The sequence below is a fragment of the Meles meles genome, chromosome 20 (assembly GCF_922984935.1).
Source record: "Meles meles chromosome 20, mMelMel3.1 paternal haplotype, whole genome shotgun sequence".
In the NCBI taxonomy this organism is placed as follows: Eukaryota; Metazoa; Chordata; class Mammalia; order Carnivora; family Mustelidae; genus Meles; species Meles meles.
The window spans coordinates 19,389,992-19,403,229 of NC_060085.1; the positions used below are offsets into that span (position 1 = coordinate 19,389,992).

At 56.5% G+C, this 13,238-nt stretch overlaps 1 protein-coding gene across 3 annotated transcripts in view; it reads left to right on the forward strand.

Moving 5' to 3' along the window:
• Positions 1-13,238, forward strand: part of BSN (bassoon presynaptic cytomatrix protein) — a 95,367-nt gene that overhangs the window by 49,494 nt on the left and 32,635 nt on the right. For 2 of the 3 annotated variants that reach the window (XR_006816474.1, XM_045991472.1), the window contains exon 2: positions 1,220-1,628. Coding sequence is in view for 1 of the 3 variants with exons in the window: in XM_045991472.1 (XP_045847428.1) it covers positions 1,220-1,628 (409 nt within the window). In the remaining 2 variants the exon portion in view is untranslated. The remainder of the gene's footprint in view (positions 1-1,219; positions 1,629-13,238) is intronic. The other variant, XR_006816475.1, reaches the window with a different exon arrangement.

The following is a 13,238-nucleotide window of genomic DNA, read 5'->3' on the forward strand; positions in this document are numbered from 1 at the left end:
GTCTTGGAGCAGGCCTTCCCAGGGGCGTTCCGGGTCCCCCCTCTGAAATGGCTTGTTCTAGGAGGTTCTACCTGTTGGCAAGCAGATGGCTTTCATTCAGGGGCAGCAGACATTGAATCCCCTCCTGTCAGTCAGGCCCTAGGAGGTCAGGGGACACCAGGGCAGGCCCCTCACAGGCTGCCGTTGCCTGGCTTCCGCAATGGCTCTTGGCTGGTCCAGCCTGCCTGCTGGGCGCCGGAATCCTCCCTGTGAACACAGACTGAAGCAAGGATAGAATTTCGGGGAGGCGATCCAAAGCATTGCCTTGGGATTTTTGTGCTCAGCTTCTTTCAAATTAGAAAAGGAAAATTGGGAAAAAGAAAATGAGGAGACTGAGTTCGGCCTAGCGGTTTGACTTTCTACCTCACTGAGCTGCTCAGCCCTGCTGGCTTCCCTGCAGCTGCGCCAGGTGGGGATGGAGATGGGGGGTCGGGCACGTGGGGCCTCTCGCGGTAGCTCCTCAAGGGCTGGATCCTAGGACTCCACCCCCCCCCCACCAAGCCTTGCATGAATGGAAAAGTAACACCTCCCCCATCTCCATGGACTTGCTCTAGCATCGGGCCTGGTGGGGAACCGCCAGAAAGAAGGTTCCTTTGTCCCTGTGGAGAGGGCATTAACCAGGCCCTGGGATGCCTCCCCCACCCATCTTCAGCTGTCTGGCATCAGCCTTTGGTGAGGACAGGCCTGAACAGACCTGCCAGGGCAATTGCTCTGAACCAGGGTCCTGCCCCCCACAGGTTCTGAGGTCATTTGTCTGGGGCATATAGTCTGAGAGTCAGGAATTTAAAAATCACCCCAGGTGTGTCTAATGTACAGGTTTAGAGCCTTGGTACCCAACATGGGGTCCGCAGACCACAGTCTAGATATCACCTTAGAGATTGTTAAAAATGCTCCTCTCATCCTAGATTTACTGAGTCAGAATCTGCCCTTTATCAGGATGGAAGAGGGGAGCTCATTGTCCTATCACATGGCCGGTGCTGAGGGTTCAAGTGGGAGCCACTTGTCAGGGCTCAGCATGGGACACAACCGGCATGCAGCAAATGGTGACCGTCATGATGCCACTGGGCAGGAAGGGGAGGGTGGAGTGGGGCTTGGCAGAGTCGCCTAACTTGATAGAGCCCTCTGCAGGCTGCTTCTCTGAGATGTGTCTCTAACGCAGTCATTTTCAATGTCATTTCAGCGTTTCCAGGAGACTGGACCCCAAGGAGCCCCCGGGTAGCCAGAGAGCAGCTTCCCCAACCCCGAAGCAGGCTTCTGCTACTGCTCCCGGCCGCGAGAGCCCCCGGGAGACAAGGGCACAGGGCCCAGCAGGCCAGGAGGCTGATGGCCCCCGCAGGACGCTGCAGGTAGACAGCAGGACGCAGAGATCAGGGCGGTCCCCCTCTGTGTCACCGGACAGAGGCAGCACCCCCACATCACCCTACTCCGTCCCCCAGATCGCCCCCCTTCCCAGCAGCACGCTGTGTCCCATATGTAAGACCTCGGACCTCACGTCGACCCCCAGCCAGCCAAACTTCAACACCTGTACCCAGTGTCACAGCAAGGTCTGCAACCAGTGTGGGTTCAACCCCAACCCTCACCTCACCCAGGTAACCACCTTCTGCGCCGGGTCCCCCCACCTATCTTCCCATGCCTCCCTCGGTTCCCTTCCCCTCTTTTATTTATTTATTTATTTAAAGTAGGCTCCATGCCCAGCATGGAACCCAATGGGGCTTAAAATCACACCTCCAAGGGGCGCCTGGTGGCTGCATCGTTAAGCATCTGCCTTCAGCTCAGGTCATGATCCCAGGATTCTGGGATCGAGTCCCGCATTGGGCTCCCTACTCGGCGGGAAGCCTGCTTCTCCTTCTCCCACTTCCCCTGCTTGTGTTCCCTCTCTCGCTGTCTCTGTCAAATAAATAAATAAATAAATAAAATCTTAAAAAATAATCACAACCCCAAGATCAAGACCTGAGTTGAGATCAAGTCGGGCACTTAAGTGACTGAGCCATCCAGGTACCCCTCTCTTCCCCTCTTTACCCAACTCTCTTCCTGGTCATTTCCCTTGGCCACCGGAATTTGTGACTTCCTGGCTCCAAGATGTAGTAGCGGAGAACAGGCCTGGCTGCAGATCTCTGGAGGGATTCCTGCACTTCCTGCAACCTCGGGCAAGATCCGAGCAGAGAAGATGCTTTCTTACGCAGTGCAAGCTTGACCCAGAAAAATGGCCTTAGAGAGGGCCAAAGACAGACTTCTGGGTAACTTTTCTCAACGGATACTCATTTGGAGAGGGCCACAGGCAGCTGCACGCTGGAGAGGAGGCAGATTTGTGTGGCTCCAGGCCAGCCTTTCTCCCTGACAGTAGGCACTGGAAGGGGTGCTGGTGAGGGAACCAAGGTTTTAGGGGAGGCGGGAAATGGCCTTCCAGTTGGGCTCTGCGAAGGTTCTCTGGGCTTCCATTCCAGTTAGCTGGGGCCTGAGGTGGCAGAGCAGCTAGCCATCCTGAGAAACAACCCTGGGGTAGGGACCCAGGCTAGGAATCAAGCATTCACAAAGGGTGACAGTGTCCTACTCTCACTAAGACGCCACTGCAGGGCTATTTCCATGAGATTGGCCTCCTTTTTGCCCCAGAGAACCGTGGGTCCTCAGCCCCATCCTGGCTTTGTTGAGGCTGCTTTGGGTTGCGTGGTGGGATGCTCAGCCAAGCCCCTGGAGGCCCTTTTTGATGACCCAGAGGCTGGTGAGCTGGTAAAGCCAGGGCCAGGCCTTTGAAATGAACTCAGCAGGTTTGCGGGCTTCCCCCCTCTCCTCTGGAGTAACCCAAAGAAGTCTCTAGTTCCTCCCCAGGGCTCTGCCCTAGGGTAGGGTGGAGCCCAGCTGCTGCAGTCGCAGGCCTGGCTGCCTCTGGGACAATCAGCAGCAGAAGCCGTTTGGACCTCGTGGGTGGGAGGATGAGTGAGAATAATTGTTCGCAGGTCGGGGTCTATTTGTGACATGAGGTGCCGTGGGTGTGGGATGTGTGGTTTGCGAGAGGTAAGTGTGAGATTCTGAGGAAGGAGCTGCCGTTGTGGGGAGATGACTCAGTAGGTTTGGAGTCGCTCCTGGAGTGTGGGGGCTTCCTTGAGGGGGCGGGCACACTCGTGATTATTGCATCTGTGATTAGAAACAGGCCGGTCCCTGCGCTGATCGTTAGGTAAGTGTTGGCCCTGTAGTACTTAGAACAGCGTGATCCAGATCAGAGAAGCTCACCTGTGTGTTTCTGCCAGCGAGAAGCCGGAAACAGCTGGCTGGGAGCAGTGAGGTTTGGCAGGCAGGGACGAGATGCTGCTGTGTGCCACCGGCCACCCCCCAGCCCTGCTCCAGTGTGGCCGCGCCCCTCCGGATTCCAGCCTCCGGGAGAGGCTCACTCAAGCCCTAGGGCCTGAAGCCCTCTGGATGAGGTGGGCGGAGATCAAGGGAGAGCCACACGTGGTGCACCGGTTTCCTGGTGGGCAGCCCAGCCCTTGCCAAGCAACAGGCTCCCCCAAGCCCAGGACCTTGGGTGAGGTGGGAAGGGAGCCAGCCTTGGATGTGCTGAGAAAAACAGTCGAGTGGGAGGACCTTGGCGGCACTCAGTCCATCTGCCTCATTGTGCCGGGAGGAGGCCGAGGCTCAGGGCCAGGAAGGAAGGGGCCTCAGACTTTACGGCGGATTCACGGTGTTTGGTGAGGAGCAGGCCTCCCCGCCAGGTACCTCGAGCAAATGCCGAGCCAGACAAATGCATTGGTTCTTTGCCGTGAGGCTTCTCAGGGCTTCGGCTTCCTGAATGGCACCACGCGGCTCCAAGACAGAGCTGCAGCCAGCAGCCTTTCCCGGACTTGCTTTCGCAGAACATTCAGGGCTGCTGAACCACGGCGTCAGTTTGGGAAATGCTGACCGAGTGCATTCTCCAGGTTCTCAGAAGCTGGTGGATGCCCTTTTCTTTTCTTTTTTTTTCTTTTTTTTTTTTTTTTAAAGATTGCTGGTGGATGCCCTTTTCTTTTTTTTTCTTTTTTTTTTTTTAAAGATTTTATTTATTTATTTGACAGAGAGAGATCATAAGTAGGCAGAGAGGTAGTCAGAGAGAGTGAGAGGGAAGCAGGCTCCCTGCTGAGCAGAGAGCCCGATGTGGAACTCGATCCCAGGACCCTGAGATCATGACCCGAGCCGAAGGCAGCGGCTTAAACCACTGAGCCACCCAGGCGCCCCTGGATGCCCTTTTCTGAAGGCGTCTCCCAGCAGAACCTTTTCTGCTCCAGAGCTGGCTTTCAGTGGCGTTCCTGTCCAGGTGAAGGAACCCTCGGCCTGTTTTCCTGAGAGGCCGGCAGAGCCTACCTCTTCAGTCGGAGCCGTTGGTCTCCCACAGAGCCACCTTCTTGGTCACGTAATGAGAAAACCAGTTTGTAGGTTTTGCTCTCACACCCGTCGATCCATCCTGGTCAGAACATACCTGTTCTGACCTCTAACTTGACATCATGTGGGCCAAGAAGGCCGTTTCTGGGATTCTGCTGGTGCGTGTGGGCTGGGCTCCTTCCTGGCCTGAGGCTCCGGGCAGGGCGAGGGTCTTGGTAGCAGGGGCTCAGGCCAAGCCACCTTTTCCAGGAAGCCCAACTCCAGTACTCATGTCACAGGAGGAGATGTGCAAAGGGACGTAGTGCTTGTCCCCACACAGACGTGCTGTGGACGCTGGCCATGGGGTGGGGGGAGCATGCTGGGGACCTTGTCTGGGGATGGGCGTGTGTGTCTGAAACCGCTAGTGTAGTGATGCTGAGGCAGGGCTGAGGCAGGTGGGGCCCCGCGTGCTGCCCAGAAGCTCACCAGAGCCTCCTCAGGGCAGGCCGGTTCGACCCTCAGCTTCCTGCAGGCAAGAGTACTAGAGAGGAACAAGGGCCATGCTTGTGACTTGGAGGGCTTCATGGCCTCTCTGGGACTGCTAACAAAGCTGCCCTCAGATCTTTGGAAATGCGATCATGGAAAACGGACCTTCCTTCCCAGGTAGAGAGAGAATCCCTGGCTCGTCCCTCAATTTGCGGACCAGAAGAGGAGTGTGACAGGGCCACCGTGCTGAAGGGCTGGGTGAGGGCAGGGGAGCAGAAAGGAGGGAAGCGATGGCCACTGGAGCTCAGTGAATTTGTCTTTCCGCCTCACAGCATCTGTCAGGAGTCTTGGGCCTTTTACTGAGTTTTCCAGAAACAGCAGATGAGGTGTGGAGAGGAGACTCAGAGGTAGAACCATCCACCCCATGTGGCCAGAGCTGCAGCTAAGATGTGGAACCCCTCCTCTCCTGGCCAGCAGGCCCGGGCTTCTGTCCGTTCCCAGGCCACCGGGAGGGTACTAGGCTCACACAGACGTGGCGCCTGCCGTTCTTCTGCCCAGGCCCTGGGTGGCCAGCTCCTCCAGCCGCGATCCCTTCAGAGGTGGATGTCCGCCCATGTCCTTTGCTGGGCTTCTGAGGCCTGGAGCACGTGGAGACTCACGCAAGTCAGGGAAGGAGCTCAGAGCACTCTCTGTTTATAGCCCGGGAGATGAAGTCTTGGGAAGTCTTGGCTGCTTCAGGGTCGTTTGGAGCAATAGAGGTGGGGACCCAGAATTAGTAGCGGGCTCTCCAGCATTCCCTCAGGGGCTCTTGCACTGTCTTCCCCATCCACGGTCCGCTTTTGCTCAGGTTGCGGGTAGTTCAGAGCAGGCAGGGCCATCTCAGCCACTCTCCACGGTGAGGCCATTTCTTTTCAGAGTTCTGGTGTCCTGGAGCTCAGGGAAGATGAATAATTTAACGTGTTCGAAATTGTGACAAAGCACTGGGGGTTTCCTTGTGGGGACTGAACACCTGTCATCACCCTTAAGAGTCCCTCCCCGTGAGGACACACTGACAGGAGGCCAGAGGCATTAGCTTATGAGCCCATTCCGTGCCCAGTGGTGGGGAAAAGGCAGGAAGATCGTTCCCTTCTCTCCCTGGACGTGGATCCTTAGCAAAGAACCTTAACTTCCCAAATGTCCGGTTTCTCTAAAAGAGAAGCAGGGGGCCAGGGACAAGGTCTGGTGGCTTTGCTGATACCTCATGCCTGCTCAGGCCTGTTAGCCCAGCTCTCCACTCTTCAGTGACGACGTTCAGACCTGCCATCCCTTTCTCCTCCAGGAGGGAGGCCCTTGCTGCACAAGTCCGGCTCTCTCCTGATAGCCAGGGAGAGGAGAGAAGGCACAGCGGTGATCCTGCTGGGTGCAGTCTGAGGGTGAGGTTTGTGGGAGCAGTGGGGGTGGGAGTGAGCTGCTGGGAAAGATGAGCAGTGGCCGGAAGAAGCCCAGACCTCCCAGTCCTCTCAGGGGCCTCCCTGCCCCTCTCAGAGCAGCCCAGCAGCACATCCCGGCCTGGAATTCCTCCAGATAGGAGTCTGGCCTGCCCCTAGGAACAGCATCACAGGAGCAAGGGCCAGGCAGACTCAGGGCTGGTGGCTGCCTGTGCTTCCAGGTCTGATTGGCAGAATTGTCCCAGAGCAGCACCTCCAGCCAACAGCCCGCACCTGGGAGGTCCACCAGCTGCCCCAGGGGAGAGCTGCAGGGTTCCACGTTAGGCAACCCATCTGAGCTCATCTGCCTCCCGCTTCATTTGCTCTAGTCAGAATCACTCAGAAGCCCCTCTAAAAAAACTAGAGAAAAATGATCATGGTCTTTCTTCGCCTGTTCCAAGGTCTAGACTTTGCCAAGACCAAGCCAAGTATATATAATCCATTGTGCAACCCCCTTCATCCCCACTCCATGGGCAAGCCTTGGGGTGAAGCGCTTACCCATGGTGGGCGGTGTGGAGAGGGAGGGAGATGAAGCAATGGCCATAAGCCTTTCCGCTGTTGCCTGCAGCCCACTCCTTCCCGGCAAGGGCCGGGGCACCAGATGGCCCGGGGGAGGTGCCGGGAGTGCCGCACAGATCCCTCCGCTGCAGCCACCAGCCTTGCCCCCTTCCCTCTGCTCCTTCCTGGCCACACTGCCTCGTGGGCCAGTAGGGGACGGGGAGCAGGTGTTAGGAGGACATAGATCAACAGTGGGCTGAGGACAGGCAAAGGTGTCCCCCTCCCTCCTGGGCCCAGGGGGTGGTGGTGTCTGCACACGTGCCCAGCCTTCCCTTCTCCACCTCCACACCCAAAGGAAGTGGGTCTCCAGGTGGCAGGCCCTTTGGGAAGACTTTCTCCCACAGTACATCTGGTCCTTAGGCAGTTTACCTCGAAGAAACAAGTCTCCAGGTCAATAGGGAAATGCCTGCCAAGCTTCAGTCTGTCCTGGACGGCCAGTCCTGCTGCCAGTCCCTACTCCCAGGACACAGGACACTCGACTTGCCTGCCTGGATCACTGCAGGACAGATGCCAGCACCGCTGGGGGCACGTGGAAAAGACAGCTCTGCGGGAGCTGTTTCATAGCTAGAGCCGTCAGGCACACAATTCCAACTTCCAAAGACAAAGGGGGCCGTCGGTACAGTTTTCTGAGAATGAATGTGAAAGTAACTCAGCAGAAACCTGAGATTTTATTCCTGAAACACCTGCTTTTATACGTGGGGGCAAAAGAAACAGAATGGGAAGAGAATTGTAAAAATGGTGGAGAAAAAGAGAAATAAATCAAGTGGGAACAGGGAGAAGGAGCAGAGGGAGGAGCAGAGGAAAGGGAGGTGATGGAGAAAGCCGGAGGCAGGAAGGGGCAGGGAGGCAGGAGAGCTCGGTGAAGTCACCAGCTGCTGGTAACCTGGGGCAGGCCGGCCTGGATCCACCGTCAGCAGGGGGCCCTCTCCCTTCTTCTCATCCTTTCCTTCCCCGGCAATGGCTGTGGAGGGCTTATGGGAAGCTGGGAACTGTCCTTGACACTGGAGAATCAGGCAGGACTGAAGCAGCTGTGTTGCTCAGCCTGGTGGAGCCTGGAGGCCTGAGGGAGAGGCGGCCCTTCTGATAACCACAGGAGCAGACATACGGTCGAAACCTGAGGGTCAGCTCTAAGGAGGACCTGGGGGAGGCCGGGGAGGGGGCAGGGCTTGCTGGGATGCTGTGACAAGACTCTTGGGTGAGTGGGGCTTTTACAAGGAGGGGACATTAGACTGAAGCTGGACTGGGGAAAGGGGGCCCAGGGAGGCCTGAGGGGAAGTGCATGGTCTGTGTGAGGGCCCGGAGCAAGCCAGGGCTGGGCTGGCTGGGGGGCTGTGAGCAGGATCAGAGGGCATGTGGATCCTGCTGGGGTCTGTAGATGGAATTTCAAGGGCATCGGGAAGTGTCAGTGGGAAGCTCAGATGTGCATTTAAAAACACCTTTTTGAGGGGCACCTGGGTGGCTCAGTCAGTTGAGCGTCTGACTCTGGGTTTCGGCTCAGGTTGTAACCTCAGGGTCCTGGGATCAAGCCCTACATTGGGCTCCCTGCTCAGTGGGGGGGAGTCTGCTTCTCTCCTTCTGCTCCTCCCCCTGCTGTCTCTCTCGCGCGCGCTCTCTCTAAAATAAATAAATAAATCTTTAAAAAACACCCCAAACCCCACTTCTTTGAAAATTGATAATGGTGATGGTTGTACATTATGAATGCAATGAATGTACTGAATTGTACACCATTTAAAATGGTCAAATAGCCAATTTTATGTTTATGTGTATTTGACCACAAAACTCTCAAACACCCTACTCCCCCCAGCCCCACTGCCGGTCTGGGACCCCTGTGTGGAGATCAGCTTATGGGGCGGGGCTGGCTTCCAGGGCTGGGGCTGTGGGATGATAGTGGATGGCCTTGACCGATTCCTGGTAGATTTTGGAGGCTACACAGACAGGTTTGGGACATGTGTTGGACATGGGACTAGGCGCTAGAGAAGGAGAATGTTTCCATTTGGGCTGTATCAAGCTGGAGGCCCCTGTGAACCTATAGATGGGGTTCAGTCAGATGGTCTACGGACCTGGGATCCGGGCTGAGACTCATAAGCATCTCGCCATCGGTAGACTTAACACTAAACATTTCAGTAGGCTTATCGTCAGCTGGAGTTTAGTATTTGTTTGAAGCATGTGGTTTTATTTTTAGGTAAAATGTACCTATGATGACAGGTAGAGATCAAGTATAGCATTCGGTGAGCTTTGGCAAAAGTATGCTGTTGTGTCCACCAAACCCCTCTCTCAAGGTGGACATCCTTGTCACCCTAGAAAGTTCCTTCAAGCCCTCTTCTGGTCTATCTCCACCCCCTCTCCAGAGACAATGGCTGTTCCGAATTTTCTCCACTATAGAGGGGTTGTGCCTCTTCTAGGGCTTTGTGGAAATGTGCTCTTCTGGATAAGGTTTCTTGCCCTCAGCATAGCGTTTTTTGAGGGTTGTCTACGTGGACAAGTCTTGAGAAGCCTGACCGAGAAGGAGAGGCGAGAGCCCGGGCCGTAGACAGGAGAGGGTTCTGGGAGGCAGGAGACAATGGCACTGAGTTCTGAGAGAGGCAAGGGATGCCTTGGGGTGTGGGGGAGGCAGTGTGCTTGAAGGAGTGGGGCCCCCCAAGGAGGCAGGTCCAGATCCCCAGTGTGGAAGAGGCAGACCTGTTGTGTGGCTGCTCTTGAAAACATGGGCATCAGGCCAGTGGTTTGAACCAGAAGGCAGGGGAGGGGTCCAGGGAGGGATGGGAGCAGGAGAAATTGAACCAGCCATCGTGGTTGGGGGTGAATGACTTAGTCAGAGTGGGAGTGAATGAGTTAGCCAGGCAGCCAGGGGGGCCCAGGAGAAGTTGGGACAGACATTAATTGTCAGTGGAGCCCGTTGGCCTGGCACCTATTTATCTGTGTGGGTAGAGGCCCAGAGAAAGCAGGTATGTGTTTGGATCTAGTTCCGAAGCTGACATAGGTCAGAGTGACTGCATGATGACCATAGATTGAGCTGGGCAGGAAAGGATGTGAAGGCAGAGGCTCAGTGGTATCCCCATGAGGTCCAAGGACCGCTACAGTGGCCTAGGAAGTGACCTAGAAGGCTGGAGGAAGACAGGTACAGGGTGATTTTAGAGGAGATGGTTTGGAGTGATAATGGGTGTGAGGGTGAGGCCAGGGGATTGTGCGATGGTCTGAGTCAGTGCGGTGACTGCCATCCACTGGGACAGTGGCAGTCGGTTCGGTGGGAGCCTGGGAGACAAGGGCCACCGGGCTTTTGAGAGCTAGTGGCCATGACGGTGGAGTCTGAAAAACAACAACAGCTAGGAGGGGAGACGGATGGGGAAGCTAAGGGCTAAGCCCCAGTGGTCCCAGGGATTTTATTTTACTTTATTATTTTATTTTATTTTTAAAATATTTTATTTATTTACTTGACAGACAGAGATCACAATTAGGCAGAGAAGTAGGCAGAGAGAGAGGAAGGGAAGCAGGCTCCCTGCTGAGCAGAGAGCCCGATGTGGGGCTCGATCCCAGAACTCTGGGATCGTGACCTGAGCCGAAGGCAGAGGCTTTAACCCACTGAGCCACCCAGGTGCCCCAAGTCCCAGGGATTTTAAAGGGAGGGTGAGTGGTTACCACATTCTGAAGTCCAGAGAGTATGGTTTCTCCTGGACAGGGGGATGGAGGACCAAGAAGTGTGTGTGTGTGTGTGTGTGTGTGTAGGGAGTTTGGGGAGCTGGCTTGGTCAGGAAAGGATGTTTCACAGGGCACAGTGGAAGGCCTAGGAGGGAGGAGAGGCTCTCTAGGGGAGGCTGGGAAGAGTTGGACCCCAGAGGTGGGATGCCAGGTGTTTGTAGGGATCAGCAAGGGGATGGATTCTTTCCGTTTCATGGAGCTCCAGGCCAGTAAGGATTCCCAGCCAGCAACAATTAGATTCAGCCTCCTCTCCACAAATCCTGGCCTCACGTGCTGGGCAGTTTCTCGGGGCCTCCCCGATGGGCCATGTCTGGCTGATTCATTCATCCAATTCTGCGTTCATATGCCCCACCCTTTGCGACCCTGTGGCTCCTGCCTGCCCCTAAGCCTGTGGGCAGCCAGCTGCAGGATGGGGCAGGGGGTATGTCCAGTGCTGGGCAGAGAGTAAGGGGATAGGCCAGCCCCGACTCCCTGCTCTGGAGCACTGTTGGTCCAGGGGCCACAGTGGGACAGGTGCCCTCTGTTGAGGCCTAGCCAGTGACTCACAGCCCAGAAGAGAGTGGAGAGCCACGCTGGCCGGTGGGACCCTCCCAGGAACCAGCAGGGGAAGCTTGTTTTTAAGCTGTTTCTGTACTGTTTGAACTTGTACCGAAATGGAAAAAAGCATGAATCCTGCGGCATCAGGCATGTCCACACAGACCGATCTGACCACCCAATGCCCTCTCTCCCGGGGAGGGCTGGGCCTCAGAGGCAAGGCGCCGCTCTCTGTAGGAAGGCAGGCTAAGGGATGTCTGCAGTCCTCCTTCTTCCTTGCTGGTGGGGAGGCAGGAGGGGAGAGTGGAAAGAGAATCCGTTGCTGCTGGGGGTCCTCAGAACCTCCCGGCAGCCTCGGAGGCGACCGTGAGGCAGGCTCTACCTTGGGAGCAGAAGCACATTTCCTGGGCAGCTTCCTTTTGGTCTATATATGGCAAGTGAGCCTGGGCCCCTGCCTTTGGGCCTGGGACACAAGGTGGCAAGTCTCAATGCCACCAGTGTCCCTGTGGGAGAGATGTAGAAGCCCCTCCCCCAGAGGATCCCCACTCCCCTCTCTGCCCCAGAGCCCTGGACAAGGAGCCGTGGGGAGCGGCCAAAGCAGACAGATCATGGCTGGCTGTTCTTTCAACCTGTGGTTCACAGAGCCCTCAGCCTGGTCCCCAGGCCTCTGGATCCTGGGTGGGCCGTGCCACCTTAGCCGCCCTTCCATCCACTGAACAGTTTGAGTAAGGGAACATCTAAGAAAGGCTCTTCTTGGGATGAAAGTCCCTTCAGAGCCAGAGCCCACGAGGCCCTGCCTTTCTGAATCCCTAGCAGGCTCCTCGCTGGGCAGGCAGCAGCTCTCTGTGGGAAGTCACTTTCCTGTAGCATCTGCTTCTCCCAGTTCCAAAGCAGCTCATACCCTGCACACCACACCGAACCTCCCGTCCCTCCTGCTGGTCAGGCCCTGACCGGGTTGGGGTGCGCAGGTGTCCATACCTCTGAGATGGCAGGATGAGCTTCCTTGCTGGCAAGAAGGGTTAACCTGACAGAAGCTAGTGTCTGGCCGAGCCATTCACCTTAGTGTAGCCCTGGGAAGTTCCCTTGGCTTACCTCTGGCTCTTGGGACACGAGTTCTGTGACTGGTGACCTGCTCATCTCCTGGCCCTGCCAGGTCAGGCACATGGAGGGACTAGACAGCAAGACTCTAAGAGAGATTTCCTGTCACGCTAGTAGAAGGCCGTTCCTGTGATTCTGGTAGGCAGCTGGATGGGAGGGTGCCAAGTAGCCACAGACGCTGGTACAGATGAGGAAGGCTCTCACTGCTGCTGGTTCCAGGGCTGAGGAGTTTGCCATGGGCCTGGCCGTGTATGCCCAGCCTAGGTGGGCAAGTGGGCTGGGAGGTGTGTGGAGGAAGAGGTTGAGGCTGAGTTCCTCAGATCCAGCTCCTGACAACCTGAGAGGGAGGCCAAGGGAAGTTTTGCTGGGTTCAGAGAGCTCCTCTCCCAGTGTCCTCCCTGGGAGGCCTTTCCTGTCGGGGGCCATGTGGGGCCTGTCTGCCGGGCCTGAGCCTGGGTGGGGCCCGGGAAGGGCGTGGTCAAGGTTCCTCACCGTCTAGAAGAGGCTGGACAGAAATAGCTGTGCCCATCTGGGCTATGAGTCACCGAGGGGCGTTTTAGCTATTTCTTGGAGAGGTTCTATTTTAGGTGAGTGCCTGTGACAGCCTGGGTGACGGAGGCTGGGTAAGGGAAGGTTCTGGTGGTGAGTGCAGGAGTTTCAGCCCATGCCCTTATTCAACCCTGTCCAGGACCTGAAGGAGGGTCACTCTGTAGTCCCAGGATAAGGAGATTTACCTTCCAGATCCCTCTTCTCAGAAAGTCCCAGAGCGTGCTGTGGCCTGCAGGTGCATGAGAGCCACAGAGCCTACGGTGTACCTGGGCACCCGCTACAGGAACTGAGTCTGCCTGTTGCCCTGGGCCAGTGCCTGGGCCTCCCCTCGGGAGGGTAATCCCCTCCAAGGCTCCCTCTGAGGGTGAGTGGAAATAGCTTGCCCCTGGGATCTCCCACTTTGATATTTGATGGGAGTGAGTTCTCCCTAGCCAAGCGGGACCTTTCTAAAGGGGTCTATGGACTGAGTCCCATGGATGCAAA